The 27,012-nt window shown below is 38.3% G+C and overlaps 1 protein-coding gene across 8 annotated transcripts in view; it reads right to left on the bottom strand.

Moving 5' to 3' along the window:
* The window catches only part of ADGRG2 (adhesion G protein-coupled receptor G2), a 220,965-nt gene that overhangs the window by 84,568 nt on the left and 109,385 nt on the right, over positions 1–27,012 (bottom strand). For 6 of the 8 annotated variants that reach the window (XM_087871373.1, XM_087871377.1, XM_087871379.1 and 3 more), the window contains exons 3-7: positions 20,758–20,790; positions 18,670–18,711; positions 8,142–8,198; positions 7,689–7,759; positions 6,681–6,748 (exon numbers count right to left, since the gene is read on the bottom strand). In XM_087871373.1, coding sequence (XP_087727499.1) covers positions 6,681–6,748; positions 7,689–7,759; positions 8,142–8,198; positions 18,670–18,711; positions 20,758–20,790 — 271 coding nt within the window. The remainder of the gene's footprint in view (positions 1–6,680; positions 6,749–7,688; positions 7,760–8,141; positions 8,199–18,669; positions 18,712–20,757; positions 20,791–27,012) is intronic. The other 2 variants (XM_087871375.1, XM_087871376.1) reach the window with 1 other exon arrangement.

Here is a 27,012-nt window from a genome sequence, read left to right as displayed (position 1 = left end):
AGATGCAAAGGCAACAGCTGGAGCAGTTAATGGGTTTAAGAATAACAAATAAAATTAAGTATCTGGGTATATGGTTGACTGCCAGATGCTCCTCCATAAAGGAGGATAACTATCTTTCTCTTTACAGCCAGATGCTCAGAGACCTAGAAAGATGGAAAAATCTCCAGGTATCAATTTTGGGAAGGGTGGTAACCATTAAGATGTGCGTATTACCCAAATGGTTATTTCTATTTCAAACAGCCCCGGTAAAGTTGAATAAAGAGTTTTTTACAAATTTGGATAGGAGTAGATCTAAATTTATCTGGCAGGGAAAGAGGCCACAGATTAGATTTAAAATGTTACAAGAACCCAAAAATAGAGGAGGCTTTGGACTCCCAAATTGGGAGCTCTCACCAAGCAGCGAACTTGATTTGGGTGAAAGAATGGATGGTCCTACAAAAGAGACGACTTTTGACATTTGAGGGAGCCGGTCTTCAACATGGCTGGCACTATTTTCTAAGGCCAGGAGCATCCGGCCGCCCTAGACACTTTGATGATCACTATTTACGTAGGACGCTTGGGTACACTTGGGAAAAGGTTAGAAGAAGAGTATATTCAAAAGTTCCATGTTGGATTTCGGCGCAGGAAGCTCAGATTTACCCAACATTGTATAAAGGGGAGAAAACCTTGACGTATGAAGTTTTTTTGGATGTTCAGGGTAATCTGAAGTCACGAGAATTATTAACCCATCAAGGATATAAGATAGACTAGTGGTCTTATTATCAAGTGCACTCCAGGTATAAAAAAGATTTATATAGTGAAGGAATCTACCGTAAAAGACAAGAATTGGATAAGATCTTATTAGAAGGAGGGAAAGGGATACTATCTAAATGTTATGCATATTTATTGTCTCTGCAGATAGGACAGGATGTAGTGAAGGATTGTATGATAGCATGGGGGCGAAATTTTGGATATCCCCTTGACTTCCAGCAATGGGAACAGATTTGGTTGAAAAATATGAAATTAACTATGGCTTCTTCATACAAAGAAAACATATATAAAATGGTCTACCGGTGGCATCTCCCCCCGGCGAGATTAGCTAAAATGTTTCCCGGGACATCTGCCTGCTGTTGGAAGAGCGGTTACAGTAATGGAACTTATTTTCACCAATAGTGGACCTGCCCACAGGCGGTTAAATATTGGAAAAAAATACGGCAATGGATTTTGGAAATTACACAGATTAATTTGGAATTAAGGCCCGAGATTTTCCTATTGGGGGCAAAACCTTTGAATGTTAAATCAGATATATGGTTCTTGTTGATTCACATTATTACTGCAGCAAGATTAGCGCATGCGCAGGAGTGGAAAAATCAATACTTACCGATAGATTTGAATATATAAAATTAATGAGTGTGCGGAATCAGATAGATTAACTAGATTGATCAATGGTAAAAAAGATTCAGAATTTTATAACAGTTGGAAATTATGGTACGATTGGGTCCAGAAAAGGTGGGATAGAATAGATATATGATGATGTATATATATATGATGGCAAATATGTATGTATAAAGGAATGACTTTATATTTATGGACAATGTAATCACATTATACCATGGTGGCAGGATTGTATATTTTATTGGTGTATTGGTGTATAGAATATATTAATAAAAATTATTGAAAAAAAAAAGAGACAAGATGAATTGATTATATTCAAAACAAATATCGGACTAAAAAGTATCAAATAGCTTATGAATGAATAGAAAAATTAAGAGTATTCATATTTAGTTAAGTAAAGTTAAGTAAAGTAAGTTTTTAGTTACTTTATTTAACTACATAGTTAAGTAAAAGGGGAGTTAAAGTGTCAAGGGGGGGGGGATAGGAGTCCGTAGATCGTTAGCTCAATTTAGTATATGATTGTTAATTGTTATACCCTGTATTTTGTTCCGGGAAGTTTGGGGATGGGGTGGGATGGGGTAAGGAAGGGAGGGGGAAGGGGGAAATATTTGTAAAAAATTTTGTAAAACTCTTTAATAAAAAAAAAATGAAATCGAGATGACACCTCTGCTTTAAAGGAAGAAAAAGACAGATAGAAACATGTCACTCATAGAAAAAAACACAAACCTAGTATAAAACTCCTATCCAACCCAACCCACTCTGATGCAGCCCCACTGGTACTAAGCAATCGATTACATGGGCTCTCCCTGGAAGAAAACATGTAGACACATAGAAAAGAAGTATCATTAAATGTCCCCAAAAATGTAGCACCATCAAATGCTTCTGTGATAGATAGATAGAAAAATACCCCAAACCTCCCTAGGAAAAAAAAAGGGCAAGTGTTAGTGATAGGGGATTCAATTCTCAAGGGAACAGAACCAGCCGTCTGTAGACCGGACAGTAAATCCAGAGAGATATGTTGTCTCCCTGGAGCTAAAATCAAAAATGTGGCTGAGAATCTAACCAAAATAATAAAACCCAGAGATTACTACCCTTTTCTACTACTACATGTAGGGACGAATGACATAAAAAAGGACTTGAAAACAATATTGAGTGTTTACGAGCAGGTAGGCAAGAAAGTCAAGGACAAGTTGTTTTTTCATTTGTACTGCCAACAAAAGGACAACATCCGGTAAGAGAACAAAGAATTCTAGAAGTGAACCACTGGCTAAAAGGTTGGTGTTGCCAAAAAGCCTTTGGATTCCTGGACCATGGTCTGTACTATCTCCATGATGGGCTTCTGGCAAGGGATGGACTGCACTTCACAAAGACTGGGAATAATGTTTTTGGAAAATGACTAGCTCAACTTATCAAAATTGAGGGGGGAGGGTGACCAATCTTTAGGATCTCCAGGACCTAATTCCAAGCAAAAAACCCCAGAAAGCAAGTCAAATAATTAAATAAGGAGGGATGGGAAGGAAGACAAACACAAACACCAATTAGGAGACATAGGAAGCATACCCAGAGTCAGACATAAAGATCTCAAGTGCCTATATACAAATGCACAAAGTCTGGGGAACAAACAGGGTAAACTTCAACAATTAATACACAAAGGTAGATATGATATAGTTGGAGTAACAGAAAATTGGTGGGATGAAACCAGTGGTGAAATCTAAAATTTGTTACTACCAGTTCTGTGGGCGTGGCTTGGTGGTGGGGGGTAATGTGACTGGGTGGGCGTGGGCAATTTTTTTTCCTTTTAAAACCATTTTTTCTACAACCTCTTCAGCGAAGAGGTTGTAAAAAAATGCTTTCAAAAGGCTCTGACGATCCAAGCTGAGTTGCGTGATCGGCAGAGGCTTTTTAAAAAGCCTCTGCCGATCAGGCAACTCAGCTTGAATCGTCAAGAGGCATTTAAAAGAAAAAAAGGGTTTTTTTCTTTTAAAAGCCTTTAATGATCCCAGCTGAGCTGCACAATCATCAGAGGCTTTTTTTTTTTTTACTTTTAAAAGCATTTTTTGGCCGAAGAGGTTGTAGAAAAAAATGCTTTTAAAAGTAAAAAAAAAAAGCCTGATGATTGTGCAGCTCAGCTGAGCATGGGGGATGGGGGGAGGCAGGGATTTTTGCTACCGGTTCTCCGAACCACCCGCCTCCATTGCTACCGGATCAGGTGATCCGGTCCGAACCGGGAGCATTTCACCCCGGATGAAACCCATGACTGGAACATATTGATAGAAGGATACAATCTGTTCAAAAAACCCAGACCCCATAAAAGAGGAAGTGGAGTTCCTAGCCAACCTAGTTGACAACTTTGTTGTCCAAAAGATAGAGGAGGGAACTAGAGGAACAGCCATACTGGACTTAATTCTTACAAGAGAAGTGATAGAGGGAGTTGAAACTGCAGGAACCTTGGGTGAGAGTGAACATGTCTTACTAGAATTCAACATAACGCAAACACAAGCATTAGAACATAATGATACCAGAGTCTTAGATTTTAAAAGAACTTATTTTAATAAACTCAAGAGAGAACTTGGGGAAGATTCCTTGGATGAAAATCCTAAAGGGGTAAACAACTCAAGAATCTTGGGAAACTATGAAAAATATGATCATAAAAGCCCAGACCAGCACTATACCAATGAGAAAGAAAAACAAATCCAAGAAGAAACCAACATGGCTGCACAAAGATCTCTCTGACAAATTGAAAGACAAAAAGGACAAGTACAAAAAATGGAAAGAGGGACACAAAACTAAGGCAGAATATCAATAGATACAAAGACAAAGTCAGGAAAGCAAAGGTTTAGGATGAACAAAGATTTGCAACAAAAGTCAAAGATAATAAAAAAAAGTTTCTTCCAGCATATAAATAACAAGATAAAAATCAAGGAAACAGTAGGTCCACTAAAGAGAGAAGAGGGCAAGGAAGTAACAGGCAACAGAGAGAAAGCAGGGCTGCTTAACTCATTCTTTGCATTGGTCTTCACACAAAAAGAAACTATAGCTCAACCTACCAAAAACATAACTGTAAAAGACAAGCTAGAAATAAAAGTTAAAATGAGCAAAAAAAAAGCTAAGAGAACACCTGTCTGATCTTGATGAATCAGGACCTCACAGATTACATCCCAGAGTTCTAAAGGAGCTGGCAGATGTCATCTCAGAACCACTGTACCACATCTTTCAAAAATCCTTGAGCACCGGGGAACTACCAGAGGACTGGAAAAAAGCTGATGTGGTTCCCATCTTCAAAAAAGGAAAAAAAAAACAGACCCAGGAAACTACAGACCAGCCTAACATCAATAGGTGGGAAGATACTGGAAAAGATAATAAAAAAACAGATCTGCCAACATCTAGAAATGAATAAAGTAATAATTGGCAGTCAGAATGGTTTGTTAAAAGCAGATCATGCCAAACCAATCTTATTTCATTCTTCAACATAGTGAATAAATTAGTAGACCAGCGAAATACTGTGGACATAATATATTTAGATTTATTTTAGCAAGGCATTCGACAAAGCAGACCACAACCAGGGATGAAATGCTCCCGGTTCGGACCGGATCGCCTGATCCAGTAGCCATGGAGGCGGGTGGTTCAGAAAACTAGTAGCAAAAATCCCTGCCCCCACCCCATTGCCCAGTTGAGACGCGCAATCATCAGAGGCTTTTTTTTAATTTTTAAAAGCATTTTTTCTACAACCTCTTTGGTTGAAAAAATGCTTTTAAAAGTAAAAAAAAAAGCCTCTCATGATCCTGCAGCTCCGCTGGGATCATCAGAGGCTTTTAAAAGCATTTTTTTCTACAACCTCTCCGCCCGAAGAGGTTATAGAAAAAATGTTTTTAAAAGGAAAAAAAGCCTCTGCTGATCAGGCAAGTCAGCTGGGATCGTCAGAAGCTTTAAAAAAAAAAGCTTCTGCCGATCAGGCAAGTCAGCTGGGATCATCAGAGGTTTTAAAAAAAAAAGTTGGCCATGCCCACTCAGTCATATTACCCCACCACCAAGCCACGCCCACAGAACCGGTAGTAACAAATTTTACATTTCACCACTGACCACAACCTACTTCTTGGTAAGCTAGAAATAAGAGGGAGATAAAGCATCACCAACAGATGGATTTGTAACTGGCTGACAAACGGTACTCAACGAGTAGTCCTTAATGGGTCTACGTCTACATGGAGGGAAGTAAGTAGTGGGGTACCTCAAAGTTCCATCTTAGTCCCAATACTCCTCAATATCTTCATAAACGACTTAGATGAGGGAATAGAAGAGCAACCAGGATGATTAGGAGACTAGAGACTAAAACATATGAAGAACGATTATAGGAACTGGGTATGGCTAGTTTAGTGAAGAGAAGGACCAGGGGAGACATGACAGCAGTGTTCCAATATTTGAGTGGCTGCCACAGAGAGGAAGGGGTCAAGCTATTTTCCAAGGCACCTGAAGGTCATACAAGGAATAATGGATGGAAACTGATCAAGGAGAGATTCAACCTAGAAATAAGGAGAATTTTTCTGACAGCGAGAACAATCAACCAATGGAACAACTTGCCTTCGAAAGTTGTGGGAACTTCATCACTGGAGGCTTTTAAGAAGAGATTGGACTGACATTTGTCAGAAATGGTGTAGGGTCTCCTGCTTGGGTGGGGGGTTGGACTAGATGACCTACAAGATCCCTTCCAACTCTGTTATTCTGTTTAATCATTTCAGTAATTCAGTAAATCAGTTGTTTACTGGACTGTAAGGAAGAGGGGAAAATAGCCACAATTTTAAAAAAGTAATATCCTTCCATGGATTGGATTGGGATTGGGATTGGATTCGATTGACAGAGTTAGGATACCAAGTAGTTTATTAAAAGCTAAATATGTACTAGGAATTACATATGTAGACATTGCATAGTAGTTTCAAAACAAATTAGAAAAGAACTATTCAATGAAAAATGTCATAGATAGGAAGAAGACCAACCCCAACACACCAACCAAATGTATATAAATGTATGGTGAATATCTGTCCTGAACATTGCATATTAGAGCTGATTTCACTGCAAGTAAACTAATATACATGGATAATAATCTTATCCATGGTACAAAGGTTAAAGAGACATGAAAGTGTTTGCCATGAAAATTAATTTGGCAGTATATAAATAGATTGTAGAAAACCGGAAGTGATAAATTTAAAACAGTTTTTTTTCCTTCCAAATGTATTAAAATGCAAAAGTATTATAAATATGACTTGCATGCAACAGTGGCAAGGAAGAAAGATCTATATTTTTAAAGTACTCACTTTATTTCTGCTAGTTGGGTTGAATAAACTTTTAACTGGTACAAATTAGTGTTATTGCCAGGATATTTCTAAAAACAATAAAGAACTCATGAATATATTATACTTTTATATACTGTCTGCAGGGGTGGGATTGAAAAATTTCAGCAACTGGTTCGCTGCCCAGTTGCTGGGTGGGCAAGGCCATGGGGGCATGGCCTACTCAGCCTCCTACACCACGGTGGGGGGGCATTTTTGCTCTCCCCAGGCTCGGGAGGCTTTCCTCGAGCCTCTAGAAGGGTGAAAACAGCATCCCCCAGGCCCCAGATTCTCCGGAGGCTGGAAATAGGCCTGTTTCCAGACTTCCAGTACTTCCGGTAGGCCCATTTTTCTCCCTTCCCAGGCTTCAGAGGCTTTCCTCAAGCCTCCAGGAGTGTGAAAATGACCTCATCTGGGCTCCGGAGGCCCTCCGGAGGCTGGAAAAGGACCTGTTTCCGGACTTCTGGTAGGCCTGTTTTTCGCCCTCCCAGAGCCTCCACATGTGCCCTGCACTTACCTGTCATCCAAAATGGGCCATGTGGAGACTCCTGGGAGGGGTGGGCAGGGTCAGCCAGTCCTTGGAACAACTGTTTCGACAAACCAGATTAAAATTAATATCTGGTTTGCCCAAACTGGTCCGAACTGGCTGAATCCCACTCCTGATTGTCTGCCTCCAGAGAATATAATGGGCATAGCAGCATAATATGGCCTGATAGGGCACAGATTATTAATTACTATTCATAGCGAAGAATGTACTGTGACTGAAACCTAACAAAATTTTAATTACCGAATGAGTAAATTATAATACAAAGCAATTATTCCATTCCAGGGGACCAAGCAGAGGTAAATTTACTTTTTCTACCATTTATCATTTACTTTATGCCTAGACAGTTAATATCAACTGTGACTCTTTTAATTATGCAACATGGTTAATAACCCTAATAGAAAATGTATGTTTGATCACAAAATAATAACAATAATAAGGACTCTTACTACTGTTAAGTTATATGAAGTATCTGAATTGTTTTCATGAATTTGAAATTTCATACTGCCCTTGTAGAAAACTGGAAAAGAAGGGAGAAAAAAAAAGTTTGCATTAGGAATAATTTGGTTTAGAAATTAAAGCATATATTTTAGAAAAATAAGAAAGCATATATTTTCTCTTTTATTCTTTAGCTTCCTTGTGTGATTATACACTGATATTCTGTCCTTTGCAGAGAAAGAAAGTTAAAGAATAAACATGTCTCTATAATATTTGTCCTGGTTTAGTTATATGACAAACTATAGCCTATTATTATAAGAACCAGCTCGCATGGTCTCATATCCTCCTTTCTACATTCTGTGTGCTGGGAAGCACCTTTAAATCTAAAACAGAATTGAATCCAAACAAGACAACAGTCTATTAAACATATTTGATATCAAGTAAAAAAATTAAGAATCACTAACCTGAGTCTTTACATATATCCGATAACTTACACACTTTCTTATATAAAATGTTTGCTCCTATAAAACACAAGTAAAAAGAGGACTTTGCATTTTAATATAATTGGTACACTTTTCCTAACTTAATATTGCATGGAACCAAAATATGAGTATTGCATTTATTATTTTAAAAAATGAGTTAGGTCCAATATTATAAAGCCAGCTCAATGGTGAAATGTAAAATTTGTTACTACCGGTTCTGTGGGCGTGGCTTGGTGGTGGTGGGGTAATGTGACTAAGTGGGCGTGGCCAACTTTTTTTTTTTACTTTTAAAACCATTTTTTACAACCTCTTTGGCCGAAGAGGTTGTAAAAAAATGCTTTTAAAAGCCTCTGACAATCCCAGCTGAGTTGCCTGATTGTCATGGAATAAGATGAAATATACTGCTAATAATTAAAAAGATGAGGGGAAATTTTGAGAAATATACTTGATAAATGAAAGAAAGACCGGGGTTGCCTGAACTCCATAGTGGAAAATATAAAATTGAAAATGAATACAGCAATAGAGAGGGATGAAAGAAGGAGAAGAGAGATGGAAGAAGGAAGGAGAGAGAGGGAAGGAAGAGAAGGGAGGAAGGAAGGGAAGGGAAATTAGAGTAGGAGTGAGGGGAAGAGAGGGAGGAAGAGAGGAGGAGAAGGAGAAAGGAAGGGGAAGTAGGGAGGAGAAGAAGGGGGGGAAGAGAAAGTAAGAAGGAAAGAAAAGAGAGAGGTGGTAGGTTTGAGGAGAAAGATTGCTGTACAATAAAAAAGATGAAATGGAAGAAAGGCAATCCCAAACAAATATAAAGATATTAAGATAAAGAATGAATTGTTAAACTTTAAAGAATAAAAGAGAACAAATATGAATAAATAGCAATAATTAGAAACACACATATAAACATACAATGTATTTTCTCTGAACAGAGTATTTGGCCGGTTCACAAATTTAAACAGTGTTTAGTCATTTCAATTAAATTTACAATTTCTATATTTCCTTTTTGCCATATTTATTCCTCATCTATTTTTTTAAAAAACCAATATTACCCTTCATCCTCATCTCTAATCTTAATCAAATTCAATTTTTTCCTTCTATTCTATATTATACCCCTTCCCATTGTCATCTATTTTTATATCCATCCTCACATTGGTTAATTATGTAACATTACAGTTGTTTAATACAAATTCAACATTTTAATATAAATCAATTAGTTATATAACTATCTTTTTTGTATATTAATCAATATGAACATGAATATTCCAATTATTTCCATGCAATCCAATTTCTTACAAATCAATTAATTATATTTACCAATAATAATAAACCAAATAATTTTCCCCATATATTCCTCCAAACTTAACCATTTCTGCTTTCAACACAATATACAATTAATAGTATCTCAATTATTACAATTTCCTAGTTAAATAGAGCTTTCCCCTTATGTTACTCATTTTCACATCTTAAACTCTCCCAATAACCCAAATAGTTTTGCCCATATAATCCTCCAAATCACAACTTAATCGTTTCTACTTTCATCACAATATATAATTAAAAATATTTCAATCTTTACAATTTCCTTAATTAAATTTTAAAATGTTCTAGCTGTTATCCCAGCTACAACTTAATCCTTTTTACTTTCACCACCATATACCATTAAAGGTATTTCAATTGTTACAGTTTATACTTATTCATATTTCTAAAATAAATAAATAAATAAATAAAAACTTATCATTGTCTAGATTTCAAAAATACGAAGACAAATATTCCAATTATTATTCATTTCATTTTTACAATCATGATTTCCCATTTATTTCTTACTACTACTCATATTTCAATTCTAAATATGTATAACATCTTTCTCTTTCATTTCTTTTTCTTTTTCTCCCTTCCCATTTTTGCCTTTTTCTTTCTCCTTTTTTTCTTTTGTGTTTTAAAATTTTGAACTCTCCTCTTTTGCCCTAAATTTCCCATTGTTTGCACCTACCTTTTTTGTTGAGGAAAAAGAAGAAAAAGAAATCTGCCTCTGCCTAATTTTCCAACCTTGCAGCAAACAGCCAACAGCCAACAACCTGCTTTACTTTCAGTTTCATTTTTAGCTTGATTAGCATAAGGAGAAAAAAAATCTGCTCCAGCAATTTAGCTCTCTGCAGCAAGCAGCAGAGCCCTGTGCAAAACAGCTGAGAGCAAATCAGCTGAAAGTCGGGAGGCCGATCTAATCAACGGACTAATTAGCCTATGCTGAAGCTGAAAGGAGTTGTTTTTTCTTGCTGTTTGCTTGCAAGGAGGTAACTGCTGTGAGGCACAGGCCAAAGGTGGGGGCCACCCTCCTTGCCACTTAGCGTCCCCCTGCTGCCCCCTTTTGCCTCTAGCGCCCCCTGCCGCCCCCCTTGCCTCTTACCGCCCCCCTAAGGCATCCCACTGCCCCTTAGGGGGCGGTACCACCCACTTTGGGAACCACTGATATACATCATCATATTTGCTTCTACATTCACAACTAATAATATTAATACAGTTCCCTTAGATCTACTAATATATACCTTATTTCCCTTCCTCCTTTCCATTATACTTCCCCTTTTAACCATTTTCTCTTGGTCTCTCCAAAATTCCACTTCTTAATAGTTTTCTCCTTTCATCCCGTTCTCTTAACTTTTTCTTTCTTTTTTTTTAAAATATTTATTGTATCTTTTCTCCTGAATCCTTTTTGAGTCTATTACTCGAATAATTCTCCCCAAGTTTTTTCCTAATCTTTTTCCATTTCCTTCTCTTCCCTTTGATTGATTTTTTTGGGGGGGATATTCCCCCCATCCACTCTTTTTTTTTTTTTGCCACTGTGAATCCCAGTGCAATCATCTAACTTTTTACATTCAATTCCTTTCCGTTCAGTATTATTTTCTTGCTTCTCATTTATATTTTTTCCTGTTTTGTATGTTTTAGAAAAATTTGACTTTTTGTTGCACTTTAATGGTTCACACATGTTTTTAAGCATCTCAATTAATTCCTCACACATCCAAGTCTCCATATTGTCAATTTAGAAAATTATTAATATTTTAACTTATATTTTATTAAGATTTTAAAGTCCATATAGTCTCTTTTTTATTTCCAAATAATATCCAGTTCAAATGTTTATCCAATCCACTCCAATTAAAACTTTGTTATTTTCCACCTCCGTTGAAAGTCCATACCAAGCAATTTAAAGAAAACAAATACTCCTTAAAAGTTCTCTCAGTTTCTTTTAGTAGTCAGTCATTGCTATTATTTTCCTCAATTGTTGGGCCAGTCTTGTAATGCTTTCTTTCCACCAGCAGATGTCTCTCTCCAATCCACAAGGTTCTCAAAGCATCAAGCTTGCAAAAATATTTTAAATCCACATAAAAAATACTTTCCCTCAAATTTCTTTTCCTTTTATTATTTTTAGTTTCTGCAAAGTCAGTTTTAAGTCCAATTATAAAATTTCCTTTTTTGGGCTTAAAAATTTTAGCTTCTTCTTTGTTCTTCCTTCAAGTGTCAAAACTGTCAAAAATATTTCAAATTCTCTTAAAAAGTACTTTCCCTCGGGTTTCTTTTTCTTGTATTAATTTTAATTTCTCCAAATCCAATTTTAAATCCAGTTATAAAGTTTTCTTTCTTGGGCTTTAATACTTTAACCTCCTCTTTGTTCTTCTCCCTCCATTAAAATTCCCAAGTGCCAATTAGCCGCTCATTTCTGCTCCGGGACACCTTTAAAGTTTTTTTCTTTTCTTTTTTACCTGTTGGCCAATCACTCACCCAGTACCAGCACTCCTTTCAAACACTGCTCCTGCACAAAAATCTTATTCCAGTTGCCCCAGCTTCAGAGCGATCATTTTTTAATGGCCACCAACCCCACCGCCAGTTCGAAGAGCTGCCTCCGACCTTCCGAGGAACTTGCCTGTTCCTCTTGGTCGTCCAAGGTGCCTCTCCTACTTCACCATCCCTACAGGACGGTTCCAGTCCAAAGACCCCCCGACAGCAGTTTGTCTGGCTGGATTTTCATGGAGCTCGTCAGAGCCCGCTATTTTCCAGCTGGTCTCGCCGCAATGCTTCCAATTTATTTTAATCCTAGTTTTCTTAATGCTGAGTTTCAAGCCAACTTTTGCACTCCCCTTTTTCACCCGCATCAAGAGGCTCTTTAGTTCCTCTTCACTTTCTGCCATTAGAGTGGTATCATCTGCATATCTGAGGTTGTTGATATTTCTCCTGGCAATCTTAATTCTGACTTTTGATTCATCTAGCCCCAACTTTCTCATGATGTGCTCTGCATATAAGTTAAATAGGCAGGGTGACAATATACAGCCTTGCCGGACTCCTTTCCCAAATTTGAACCAATCAGTGGTTCCGTGTCCAGTTCTCACTGTTGCTTCTTGACTTGCATATAGGTTTCTCAAGAGAGAAATAAGATGATCTGGTACTCCCATCTCTTGAAGAACTTTCCACAATTTGTTGTGATCCACACAGTCAAAGGCTTTAGCATAGTCAATGAAGCAGAAATAGATGTTTTTTCTGGAACTCCCTAGCTTTCTCCAGGATCCAGGGTATGTTGGCAATTTGATCTCTAGTTCCTCTGCCTCTTCGAAATCATGCCTGTACTTCTGGTAGTTCTCGATCCGCATACTGCTGGAGCCTAGCTTGTAGGATTTTAAGCATAACCTTGCTAGCATGTGAAATGAGTGCAATGGTGTGATAGTTTGAACATTCTTTGGTATTGCCTTTCTTTGGAATTGGAATGTAAACTAACCTTTTCCGATCCTGTGGCCACTGTTGAGTTTTCCAAATTGCTGGCAAACTGAGTGTAGCACTTTTACTGCGTCTTTTAAGATTTTGAATAGCTCATCTGGAATACTGTCACCTCCACCAGCTTTGTTGTTGCTCAGATTTCCTAAGGCCTATTTGACTTCACATTCTAGGATGTCTGGCTCGAGGTCAGTGACCACCCCATCTTGGTTATCAGGGACGTTAAGTTTGTTCTTGTATAGTTCTTCTGTGTAATTTTGCCATCTCTTCTTAATCTCTTCTGCCTCTGTTAGGTCCCTGCCATTTTGGTCCTTTATCATGCCCATCTTTGCATGAAATGTTCCCTTCATATCTCCAATTTTGTTGAAGAGATCTCTGGTCCTCCCTATTCTATTGCTTTCTTCTATTTCTTTGCACTGTTCATTTAAGAAGGCATTCTTATCTCTTCTAGTTATTCTCTGGAATGCTGCATTCACTTAAGTCATATGTTTATTTTGTCAAGTATATATATGATAACAGGTAAAAGTATAAATATAATTTGAATACATGAAAAGAGTAAGTAAAAAGGAATATTAGGACAGGGACGGTAGGCACGCTGGTGCATTTATGCACGTCCCTTACAGACCACTTAGGAATGGGGTGAGGTCAACAGTAGACAGTTTAAGGTTAAAGTTTTGGGGGTTTGGGGAAGAAACTACAGAGTCAGGTAATGCATTCCAGGCATTGACCACTCTGTTACTGAAGACATATTTTCTGCAATCGAGTTTGGAACGGTTTACCTTGAGTTTGTATCTATTATTAACTCGTGTATTGTTGTGGTTGAAGCTGAAGTAGTCATTGACAGGAAGTACATTGTTGGAGATAATTTTATGTACTATGCTTATGTCAGACTGAAGTCGGCGTAGTTCTAAGTTTTCTAAGCCCAAAATTTGAAGTCTGGTGGCATAAGGTATTTTATTGCGGTTAGAGGAATGGAGGACTGTTCTCGTAAAATATCTCTGGACGCTCTCAATTGTATTTATGTCTAATGTGCAGTGCGGGTTCCAGACAGATGAGCTGTATTCGAGAATTGGTCTAGCAAATGTATTGTATGCTCTAGTTAATAGTACAACATTACCAGAGAAGAAGCTACGCAAGATTAGGTTAACAACTCGTAATGCCTTTTTGGCAATGTTGTTACAGTGGGCTCGGGCACTTAAATCATTAGAAATGAGTACTCCAAGGTCCTTGACAGAGTGAGGGTCATCTACAAGGTCATGTCCATCTAATTTGTATTTTATGTTTTGATTTTTTTTTTGCCAATGTGCAAGACAGAGAATTTGTTGGTTGATATTTGAAATTGCCACTTGTTAGACCAATCTGACACATAGTCAAGGTCTTTTTGAAGGGTAGTTGCATTGTCGGTGGTGTTGAATAGTTTAACATCATCAGCAAAGAGAACACAGTTGCTTTTAATATGATCACAAAGGTCACTTATGTAAAGTATGAAGAGTGTTGGACCTAAGACACTGCCTTGGGGAACACCACTATTAACATGTACAGGATTTGATAGAGCGCTTCCTATTTTGACCACTTGTTGTCTGTTTGACAGGAAGGCAGCTATCTATTTATGTAGGAGTCCAGAAATGCCATTGGATTTTCATTTTAGAAGTAATTTGTTGTGTACCACTGAATCAAAAGCTTTACAGAAGTCTATATAAACTGCGTCTATTGCTTTGCCCTGATTGAGATGTGTAGTCCATATGTTTTTGCAATGTAGTAGTTGTAGATTACAGAATATTTTTTTTCTGAAACCAAATTGTTTGTTAGAAAGTAGGTTGTCTGTCTCTAGGTGTAGGGTAACAGATTGGTTAATGATTGACTCCATGACTTTGCAGGTGACGCAACATAAAGAGATTGGTCTGTAATTTTCAACTAGCCTAGGGTCTCTGTTTTGAAGATAGGGATGACTCTGGCTTGTGACCATTGGTAGGGCAAGGTGCTGGTACTGAAAGATTGTTCAAAAATTATGCTTAGAGGTTCTGCAATTGCAGTGGAAAGCTTTTTTAAGAAGTATGCACATAGTCCATCAGGTCCAATAGATAGAGATGGTTTTAGATTGCGTAGTGCCTTTTCAACATTGTCTTCTGTAAAATCAGTATGTATAAGATCACTGTAATCGTTGTAATTGTCTGTAGTATGACTGGGAAATATTGGGTATGTGTTGTTGCTGTTTACAAAGACTGAACCGAAGAACGTGTTAAAGAGATTGGCTTTAACGGTTTTGTCAATACAATCTTAATTGTTTGGTCCTTTTAGGGGTGGGATGGATCTCGAGTTTTTAAGTTTGTTGTTTACAAAATTATAGAAGGCACAGGTGAATTTTGTGCATAGAAGGTTTTCTTCTTGCTTAATGTGATAATTGGTGCATTCAATCTTTATTTGTGGGCATAAGTTTTTATAGTGGTTTTTGAAGTTAGCTACGTAGTTTGTTTTGTTTTTTTGCCAAAGAGATTTTTTTCTGGATTGTAATTTCTTTATTGTTATTGGTAGTTTATTTTTTCTGGTTTTTTCTGGTGGGGTATTAGTGGTACGTAAAGTTTAATGATTCTTTTGAGTTCACGCAAGAAAATGTTGTAATGGTCGTCAGCAGTATTACAGCCAGAGAATAGATTTTGCCAATCAAGATATGAGAGTTCATTGTCTATGAGATCATAATTGGCTTTTTTAAAGATACACTTGGGTGTATCTTTCTCTTTCTCCCTTGCCTTTCACTTCCCTTCTTTCCTCAGCTATTTGCAAAGCTTCCTCAGACAGCCATTTTGCTTTCTTGCATTTCTTTTTCTTTGGGATGGTTTTAGTTGCTATCTCTTGTACAATGTTGTGAACCTCCGTCCATAGTTCTTTTGGCACTCTGTCTATCAGATTTAATTCCTTAAATCTATTTGTCACCTCTACTGTATATTCATCAGGGATATGATTTAGTTCATACCTGACTGGCCTAGTGCTTTTCCCTACTTTCTTCAATTTGAACCTAAATTTTGCAATGAGAAGCTCATGATCTGAGCCACAGTCAGCTCCTGGTCTTGTTTTTACTGACTGTATAGAGCTTCTCCATCTTTGGCTGCAGAGCACATAATCAATCTGGTTTCTGTGTTGACCGTCTGGTGATGTCCATGTGTAGAGTTGTCTCTTGGGTTGTTGGAAAAGAGTGTTTGCTATGACCATCATATTCTCTTGACAAAATTCTATCAGCCTGTGCCCTGTTTCATTTTGTACTCCAAGGCGAAACATGCCTGTTATTCCTGTTATCTTTTGGCTTCCTACTTTAGCATTTCAATCCCCCATGATGATAAGGACATCATTTTTTGGTGTTAATTCTATAAGGTGCTGTAGGGCTTCATAGAACCAGTCAATTTCATCCTCTTCAGCACCAGTGGTTGGGGCATAGACTTGGACTACTGTGATATTGGTTTGCCTTGGATTTGAACTGAGATCATCCTGTCATTTGGGGGATTGTATCCCAGTATTGCTTTTCATACTCTTTTATTGACTATGAAGTCTACTCCATTGCTTCTGAGGGCTTCTTGTCTGCAGTAATATACCTAATAGTCATCTGAATTAAATTCACCCATTCCTGTCCATTTTAGTTAGCTGATTCCTAAGATGTTGATGTTCAGACTTGTCATCTCTTGTTTGACCATGTCCAGCTTGCCTTGATTCATGGATCTTACATTCCAGGTTCCTATGGAGAATAGATCTTTACAGCATCGGACTTTCCTTTCACCACCAGATGCATCCACAGCTGAACATCCTTTCGGTTTTGGCCCAGTTGTTTCACTCTTTCTGGCGCTACTAGTACTAGCCCTCTGCTCTTCCCCAGTAGCATATTGGACACCTTCTGAACTGACGGGCTCATCTTCCAGTGTCATATCTTTTTGCCTTTTGGTACTGTCCATGGGGTTTTCATAGTAAATATACTGGAGTGGATTGCCATTTCCTTCTCCAGTGTATCATGTTTTGTTCTGCCCTGAGATACTCATCTGTTAATTCAACAAATTTTCTGAAGTCATGATCTAATGATTCACAGAATAGTTTTGGAAAGTTTATTTAAATTACTGAATATCAAACTCCACCTATCTTCTGGGGAAGTTGGATGGGTGGAATCAAGGAATAAATGCTAGTTTAGAACAATAACAGATGCAGATGTAGGATTCCACTCTAATGGTGACCTAGTTGAAGACTGTCTTAACTACATCCTTTGTTCATGGGGACTCACAATTTCATTCATTCATTCATTCATTCATTCATTCATTCATTCATTCATTCTAGTGATGATGTGATAGCAGTGTTCCAATATCTAAGGAGCTGTGACAAAGAAGAGGGGATCAACCTATTCTCCAAAGCACCTGAAGGCAGAACAAGAAACCATGGATGGAAACTAACCAAGGAGACAAGCAACTTAGTACTAAGGAGAAAATTCCTGACAGTTACAACAATTAATCGGTGGAAAGGCTTCAGTAGTGGGTTCCACTTGCCTTTGCTACCAGTTTGGAACTGTGAGTGTGCACACGCGTGCTTGCTTCACTCACGTGCAGGGCTTCTGTGCTTCTGCGCATGCACAGAGCATCCGTGATGACATCCGGGTTGGTTGGTGGAGCCTTCCACCGCTGCCACTACTGCTTTGTCCAAACCAGGGCGAATCAGTAGAAACCCACCACTGAAAGGCTTGTCTCCAGAAGTTGTGAATGATTTATCAATGGAGGTTTTTAAGAAGAGATTGGACAGCCATTTGTCTGAAATGGTATAGGGTTTCCTGCTTGAGCAGGGGGTTAACTTGAAGACCTCCAAGGTCCCTTCCAACTCTATTATTCTTTTAATCCTTTGATTATTATGGAATTTACTAGATTAAGAAGAGGAGAGAGAGGCATAAAGAGAATAGAGTGATAAGAGTGGAGACTGGCAAGTGGAAACTGGCTTTTTGAAATGGTCATTATTGAAACATTCAATAATTGTTCAGCTTCATGGTTGCAAAGTGCTAGGCCAATTAACTTTTAATTTGGAAAGGCAGGTAGAAGAAACTTTGTGTTTAAATCCATGATGTGTGGGCAATCAATACTTGGGTACAGTACACCTACAACTGCACTTAAACTATTTTAATCTACAAAACAATAAAGTTTCTGAATTTACTGAGCTGTGTCTGCCAGTCTATTCTTAGCCAATAAAAGAAATTAAACTAATCTATGAAGTGTTAGGATTTACTATGATTTATTGTGGAGTCCTAATCAAGAGTTCCTGACTTCAAGGATGGTTTGAAAAGATAAAAAGAAATGGAGGGATATAATGAATGGTGTTGGTGTAAACTAAATTTAGTTAAACTGCTTTTTCTTTTTCCTGTCTCCAGGTATTCCAACGTCCACTATCCAGATTTTTTTTGCTTTCTTATTGACAATTGTTAATGTGTTAAGGAGGGTGGGTTCTTTGGCATATAATACATCAGATTTAACTGTGATTGAAAAGAAGAAAGTATGGATAGTTGATGTGGCAATACCATAGTCCATAGGAAAAAGGCTTCAATGGTAGTTAGTTACAAAATATGTGCATTGGAAAAATGTTCATCTATCAGTTACAAAAGGCCACACTGCTTCGATCCATACATAGATTACAGTGATACATGAAGTATCCTAAATTCTTGGGAAGAATTTGATGTGAATGAAGGCCAACACCAGCTAAACACACAGCAGTGAATTCACAGTGTTATGTATTATAATAACAATAATAAACATACCATCTATTTTTGAAAAGTCAAGTTCCATTATATTTGTTGTTTCTAAAGAAAAATGAAATGAGTTATGTTTAATAAATTATAATGTACAGTTCTGAAGTTATATAAAAATTTATATATATATATATATATATATATATATATATATATATATATATATATATATATATATAATTTTATATATAATTTTAATAATATATATATTAATAATCTGTAATTATTTTAATAATGTTAACAATAATAAATGTAGGAATTAAGCTATTTAAGCAGACTGACAAGATATTAAGGAATTTTCTGTGGAAAGGCCAACCCTTAGATATACAAAAATGTGAAACACAACTATATCAAGAATTATGGATTTAACAAGTGGGACTCATTGTTAGGAAATATTATTTTTCAATACTGGGAAGAGAACATGACTCTAAATATATAGTCTTGAACTATGTGTTCACTTTGTGCTTTTAAACTGGCACTTTAGTCTAATTTAACACTATCCATTAATGTTTAATGCTGTGCTTAAATTACTAAGATGAAGGATTGTTTCATATATTTCACTTATATAATATATTTTGTTGTTTCCTTTTTGGATGTAGTGTATCTTTCTGTTTTCCCCTTTTTTCTCTTCTTTATACTGAAAGAATAACTCATTAAAGAAAAATAAAATTCTACCAAGAGACTTGTGGCTTTTTCAAACAGTTATGGTGTACCATTCCAACTTTACTGTATATTGGATTGTGATGATTGGCTATCCTGCTAAACACAATAAGCAGAGTTTCCTTGCTATTATAGAAATGTTCTATCACCATTTTATATTTTCCTTTGGCTTTGGCTGTTTTGTCTGAAGAATATGCCAAACAGAAATTTAGCCTTATAAAGAAAATATCTCTATTAGCATTTTAAAGATCTGCAATTTAATTAGTAAGATATTTCAGACTTTCTTTACCTTTGCTCAGTTCCCAGAAAAATAAGTGTGATTATATTTTATTTTCTGTCTTTAAATATCACTTTTCTTTCTCTAAATTCCACTGCAATTTTCTTATTTCCTCTTGTTCAAAATATTGTACGACTGTGCCATTAACTTTGTAATACCTTTGGTTTTTTTCTCTCATTTAAGGAGACCCTTATTGACTGAATTGCTGCTTTACAGTAATAATTCAATCAATCTAATTTCATCTCCTTTGTTCCTTAAGGCAGGAATCCCATTATACTAAACAATGTCAGTTATGCTTGTATATAATTGGGTCTATTTTATTATAGTGAAGTACTACCCTATCCCTTTGAGGATTGTTAAACTCATACTGATAATGGTTCATCAAGAAAAATGTTTGTACTGAAGCACCTCCTGAATATTTCTCTTCCTGAAAGGACAGTTTACAGCATGATTTGGTATTTTGTTTAATTTGGTATTGTTGGAAGAAATATCCATCTGGTTCAGTTCCAATCCACAAGAAAGACACTGGAAACATGAAGGCTGATTGGAAAGATGGCTTAATGGTAAAGCAGACCCACCAAGCACATGGTTCTCTGTTGCAGCTGACCACATGGAGTTGAGATTGGGGGGAGTGGGGGCGTGTTATACCTTCTCTTGGGCTTTGAACTTGAGCTTTCTGTTCCTGTGCAAAAACATGTATTCTATTGGCTGTTGTCAGACTCCCATGGTGCCATGTACAAATCCTAGGAGTTTGTCTGAGCCAAGCTTGGTTGAAGTTTGGCTGATGCAATGTCTTTAGGAGATTGTGCAATGTAGTGAGCTCTGCTGCTAGTGAGTTAATCCTATTATGTCCTGGAGGGTCACCCTGGAGATGAAGGTTTTTTGTCTTGTAGATAGGTTGGCCCAGTCCTGCTGGGGCTATTAAGAAAGACTTGGGGGCTTTCTGTCTTTAAAAACATGTTTCTCCTTTAGGGAAATATAATATTCTGGCTTTTTAAATATTTCTTAAAATATTTCATTCTTCTAGGAGGGGTGGCTTCCCTCAGTATTCTATGGTACCATACTGCTTTAAGACAAACAGTTTTTTAGTCTATTTTTATTTAAATTAAAAGTCGTACAAGATGTTTTATACATAAATATTATAAGCAACCCACTCTTACCTGCAGTATCCACAGTTCCAAATGAAGACAAATCTAAGAATACAAAAACACAAAAGTTAATACAATAGCGAAAAGAGAAGAAAAGTAATAAACACTAAACCTACTCTATGTCAATTTTTTTAAGGAAAATCTTGCCTGTAGCATTGTTAAGAAAGGTGACAAAACTGACAATGGATGAATCTGCTGCAAATAAAGAAACAGTTTTTATTTATTTAAAAAGCATGTAAATAAAAACAGCCATAATCTTATATTTTTTATAAGATGAAATTTGAATTTTCCAAACTTTCGCATAAAAACTCAGTCATGTACAGTTGAGTTTGGAGAACAACTTTGTCAACTGTTTGAGTAGCAAACCTGCAGCCAGTGAATGCTATTCAATCCTAAAATGATATTTTGTGGTCTTCTCTTGTCATGCTCCTGAAATACAGTGCCAATATTCTGCCATATTTAGGCAGGATTCATATTGAAATTATTTTACAATAAGTTTACAATAGTATTTTAATTTCCAATTCCTGGGGCAATTGGGGGGATTGACAATCCCAGCTTCTTTCATTTACATCATTTGGCCTATCCCATTTCGCACTATCACTAAGACAGTTAATGTGATGTCTACACTCTTCACATCATTGCTTTATTTACTCATTTCAGCCTTTGGCACTAAACAAGAACTAAATGGAAGTGTCTGTGAAATATAGCTTGGTATAGGGCATCAGGTCTCAAAAGGGCTTACAGCATTATTTATAATTTTAAACTAATATTTAGAGAAAAATTCTAAAGATTAAAAATAGATGAATAAATTCAGTGAGAGATCCAAATCCTGTTTTTATTTTTCCTGATTCTTTAATTTCAATTGGTATTTTCACTTTCTATTCAAATATTTACTATGGCTAATAGTAGCATTCAGAAATCTAAATTGCACAGGTAGTCCTTATAATGGAGACTGTGCATTATTGTCATAAGTTGTGACAGTCGTAAAATGGGTGACATTGGAATTCAGAACTGGGACACGTCTTTTTTTTGGAGGGGGGGGTCCATTATAATTTTGAATAGTTGATGAGTGACCAATTATAAGTTGAGAACTATCTGTAACCCTAAATGTATGGTAAAATATGTTTAATGACTGCTTTTTTAAATGTAGAGAGGTGTTCAATTGAAACTCCACAAGAAAATATATTCCATACACTGAACCACTGAAAAGAAAGCCCCCCTCCAGCATATCAGACAGATCTGATAGCTGGGATATCTTCAGAAGGCCCTATTCTGCAGATCCTGTCTAAACAAGTTTAGAATAAATGAAGAAGTTATAAAGGCATCTATTTAAAGTAGAAATTCCCTTTGAGGACCTAAATGATTTAATTTAGGTACTTAAAGGGAAAACCCACTTTTGTCAAGTGGTCTATGTCTTTCATAGATAGATCATATAGTACAGGGGTGTCAAACTTGCGTCGTCACAGTGGCATCACATGACATATCAGGATTTTTTCCCCTTTACTAAATCAGGCGTGGGTGTGGCCAGCGCATGACTCAGCTGGCCCACAAGACGGGTATTTGACAGCCCTGATATAGTAGGAGTTATAAATACTGTGTCAGGGTTCCAAGTAATGGACCCAATGGAATCAAAATTCCAAGGCAGCCACGTTCCTCAAAGTATAGATTTATTAGGCACGTCATATTGGCACAATCCCCCAGTTATCTTTTCCTCCCCGCTCCCGTTCCCACAGCTTGACTTTCTTTGCTGTGGCAGCCCTGAAGTGCCAAGGGGGAAAATGGTTCCAGGATTGACAGGCTGTCCCCCCTCAGTTGAAGAGGACATCCTGTAATGAGAAAATCAGAGGGTTTTTAGTAGCAGCCAGGTTAACCCCCCTTCCTCCCCCAGGGGGTCACTTGGGTTTATTGGGGTGTCTATCATGAAATTGCTTTACAAGTCTGTCAGCTTTCACATCCAAACTTTTGACCCAGGTAGTCTCAGGTAGATTCATGAAATGTGTAAACACTGTACCTCGGATCAAGATTGAGATTGTACATTGTCTTTTTAAAAATTGGAAAATTCAATAAAGTATTTAAAAAAAAGAAAAGAAAGAAATTGCTTTACAAGTCTGTCAGCTTTCACATCCAAACTTTTGACCCAGGTAGTCTCAGACAAGAGGTATCCCTTCCAATGAACTAAGTATTGCAATCATCCTCGGTGCATACAAGAGTTCAATATTTTTTTAACCCCATAATGGATGTCTCCTTGCACTACAATAGGTTTAGGAATGGCCCAGTCTACCGGTCTCAGCTGGGAGCTGACTGCTGGCTTTAACAAACTGCTGTGAAAGACCAGATGCACTTTCCCAACAAGCGTGGGAGCCTAAGCTGAACAGTTACCGGGTTGATTACTTTCACTATCGGGAACGGCCCTATGAACTTGGAACCCAGTTTCTTACATGGTAGCTTTAGTTTTAGATACTTTGTATCTAAAGAGTATACTTTGTCTCCGACTTGGAAAGGAGGCTGGGGGGAGCGGTGTTTCTCAGCTTGCATCTTATAAGATTTTGCCGCTTCCACTAAGGCTCACCTCGCATTCTCCCAGCCCTTTTTCAGTGATTCCATCCACTCATTCAGGGAAATGAAGGGGTAATTCTAGCTTGGGAACAAATTCCATGCCACTGGTGACCTGGACAGGGGTCTGGCCAGTGCTACTGTTCACCGAATTATTGTAGGCTATCTCTGCAAAAGGCAGCAAGTCTGCCCAGTTAGATTGCTGGTAGTCCACATAGCACCTCAAATACTGCTCTACCATGGCATTCGCGCATTCGGCCACCCTTGTAAGGTCTTGCCTCTCCAAATATTCACAAGAAAGCAGGACTCTCGAAACTGAAGTTGTTCCAAAAGGAACTTTTATTAAAAGTCTTGTGATAGCAAGAGGTCTAGGCAGGAACTAAATCTTCCCACTTAAAAAACAGCAATTTAAAGCAGTGCAAACAAAACCCTTCCCACAGTACAGCAATGCAGGAAACAGAAACTTCATATAGAGATCCCTCCAATTCTTCCCTCTCCCACCAAAATGCCAGCATCCCAATAGAAATATATGGGACCTAACATGCCGCTCCCCTAGAAAAATGGGAAGTCTACCGGAAAGAAAACAAAAAGAGGGAAGGGGAGACAAAGAAAACATAAAATCAGCAAGGTTTGTCAGGGGACAATTGATGAAATATACATATTAATTTAGGGGCATGCACATGATTTTTGTGAACCCATTCATTGTATGAGAAGGGGAGTGTTTCCAAGCCACCAGGTACTGAGTGGCTCTTAGAGCAGTGATGGTGAACCTTTTAGACACCGAGTGCCCAAACTGTGCACGCGTGCATGCCCAAACTCAAAGGTGTGTGTGCATATGCATGGACATGTGTGAATGTGCGCATGCACAGACATGTGTGCATGCACAGCAGAGACCCGAAGACCAGCTGGCCGGCAGGAGGCGGGACATCCCAACACCGGCAGCATGGCAAGAGGTAAGATATTTTTCTTTTGTGAGCGTCTGTTTCGTCATTTGCAGGGAAACAGAAGCTCATGAAAGAAACGCCCCGGAGATCTGTCCTGGGGCAACAGCACGCATGCCAACAGAGAAGGCTCTATGTGCCACCTCTGGCATGTGTGCCATAGGTTCACCATCATTGGTCTATGACAACCCAGTTAACTGGGTTTCCAGAACTTTCAGGCAATTCCACAATGAAATCCATGGAAATCTCTCTCCATGGTGCTGAAGGGTTGGCTACCACCTGCAGTAGACCAGGGGTTTTCCCTTGCCTGCGTTTAGCCGCAGTAAAAATGGGGCAGCTTGCTATATAGCTTTCTATGTCTTTTTTAAAATGAGGGCCACCAGAATTGCCGTTTCAGTAAATATAATGGTTTTACAAAACCAAAGTGACCAGCTAATTTAGAGTCGTGACAAGCTTGCATAGTTTTCAGCCTTTCCCTAGCTGGGACATACAGCTTATTTCCCACCCAAGCTAACCCATCTTTTATTATGCAAGTACATCTATGAGCACTAAACCACTCATTTGTTTCCAAGGCCTTTTTGAATTCTGTAGTGGTGGCATTGTCTAAGGTGGAGGGGTCGTTCTTTGTCTGAGAGCGTGTGACAACTTTAGCTGCTAAATGGGAGGCTGGGAGCATGGGCTTAATTACTTCCACCTTAACACTGTTGTGTTGTGGTAGTCTGGACAAGGCATCTGCCAAAAATTTTTTTCCTCCTGGTAAATACTTCAAAGTGAAATTAAAGCGTTGGAAGTACTGTGCCCGTCGGGCCTGTTCTGGGGACATTTTCTGTGGGGTTCTGAGTGCTTCCAAGTTCTTGTTGTCAGTCCATACTTGGAAAAGTATTTTGCTTCCTTCTAAGAAATGTCTCCAAGTTAGGAGTGCCCACCTGACTGCAAAAGCTTCTTTTTCCCATATTGTCCATCTCTGTTCAGTTTCAGTTAATTTCCTAGAGGTGTATGCACATCTCTGGGTCTGGGTCTGAGTGTTTTCTACAGGTTCGGCTGAAAAGAGTCTTTTCAGTTTCTCAAATGCCACTTGGCAGTCCATAGTCCACTTCAGTGGTTGGCTAGGTTTCAGTTTATCTACTGTTCTGTCCCTGTACCACGCACACACACCCACAGACGGTCCGGAGTTATTAAGCCACACGACAAAACTCTTTGATGATAAAGCTGGCAGCAACCCAGTGGCTAGCTGCCAATTCAGACTTTACTCACACAAAACAAAGATTAATCCAAATGCAGTCCGATAAAGCAGGTAAAGTCCAGTAAAGCAGAGATCATGGAGTATTTCCAGTTTTTTGCTCGTCACAAACTGAACCAGCCACCACACCCACATTTATATCCTGTGGGGTGTGGTCCAGTGACTCAGCTAATCTCTGGCACGCCTTCCCCTCTGCTGTGCACGCTTCTCCCTGCACCTCTGTCGAGGGTCCAGCCAGCACTTATCTTCCTCGTCGCTGTCCACCTGTGGCTGCGGGGATGTGCTTGGCTCTGAGCCTATCGTTTGGCCTTCGGTGTCCTCCGGAGGCATTGCCAGAGAGGAGGGTCCTGGAGAGGGAGGCCTTGCCAACTCCTCCCCCTCACTCTTAGAGTCTGCATCTGTCGATAGCCCAGGCTCAGGCAACGGAGCCACAACATCTACCCCCTTGGTTTTTAACAGATTTGTAATCAGGAACACTATTTAGGCAAAAGAGGGGATAAACTGCTGATAAAAGTTAGCGAACCCTCTACAATTGTTTCCAAGTGCAGGGTGTTTCCCATTTGAGGACTGCTCTGTCTTTTGTGGGGTCCATTTCCACCCCCTGGTGAGAGATTCGGTACCCTAGGTAATCTATTTTATCTTGGTGAAATTCACATTTGGAGAGTTTGGCAAATAACTTAGCTGCCCTTAATTTCTTCAAGAGTTCCCGCACCAATTTAACAAGTTGAGTCTTAGTTTCATTATAAATAAATGTATCATCAAGATAAACCAAAACTCCCTTATACAAGTGCTCATGTAGCACCTCATTAATTAGCTGCATGAAAATGGCAGGCAACCCTTGGAGCCCAAATGACAAAACCTTGAACTGAAAACATCCAAACAGACAATTAAACACTGTCATTCCCCTCCTGGATCCGGATCAGGTAATAAGTGTCCCTTAAGTCTAGTTTGGAAAAAATTCTCCCCTTCACCAGATGGGCCAGCATGTCCTTCATTAGGGGTAGGGGATAGAGATTTTCCTTGCAAATAGAGTTTAAATTTCTATAATCTTCACATAAGCATGATGAGCGGTCCTTCTTCTCCCAGAGCAGGACTGGGGACGCATGGTAGAGGTCCATTCGCCACAGTTGCAGCTACCTCCTCACTTTGTGGTATTTCAGTCTGGTGGGGTTCCTCTCTCCAGATTAATTTATTATTAGGGAATAATTATTAGTCCACCCTTGGGTTCCATTTCTTTAACCAGGTCAGTTAAAGTAATGGTTTCGGAGTGATTTGCCATCATTAGTTTGAGTGGTTCAGAGGCAAACATGACCAGGGCACCCCCCACAATGGGCCCATCAAGTTGGCAGAATGAGACTGGAGTTTTTAGTAGCCTTAGTCGAATGCCCAGTTCCCTGACCAGAGTTGGGCTTATTAGGCTTCTCGTGCACCCCAAATCCAGCAATGCTTTAAGTCTTACTTTTCTCTCTGTTAATGGAATTAACAGTTTTATAGGAGTTGTAAGGGGTTCAACAACCCAACTTACCAAAGGGT

The sequence above is a fragment of the Pantherophis guttatus genome, chromosome 5 (assembly GCF_059756535.1).
Source record: "Pantherophis guttatus breed Tessera chromosome 5, ASM5975653v1, whole genome shotgun sequence".
Taxonomy (NCBI): Eukaryota; Metazoa; Chordata; class Lepidosauria; order Squamata; family Colubridae; genus Pantherophis; species Pantherophis guttatus.
Note: the sequence above shows the minus strand (reverse complement) of the source record. Positions and strands in the feature narration are given on the sequence as shown.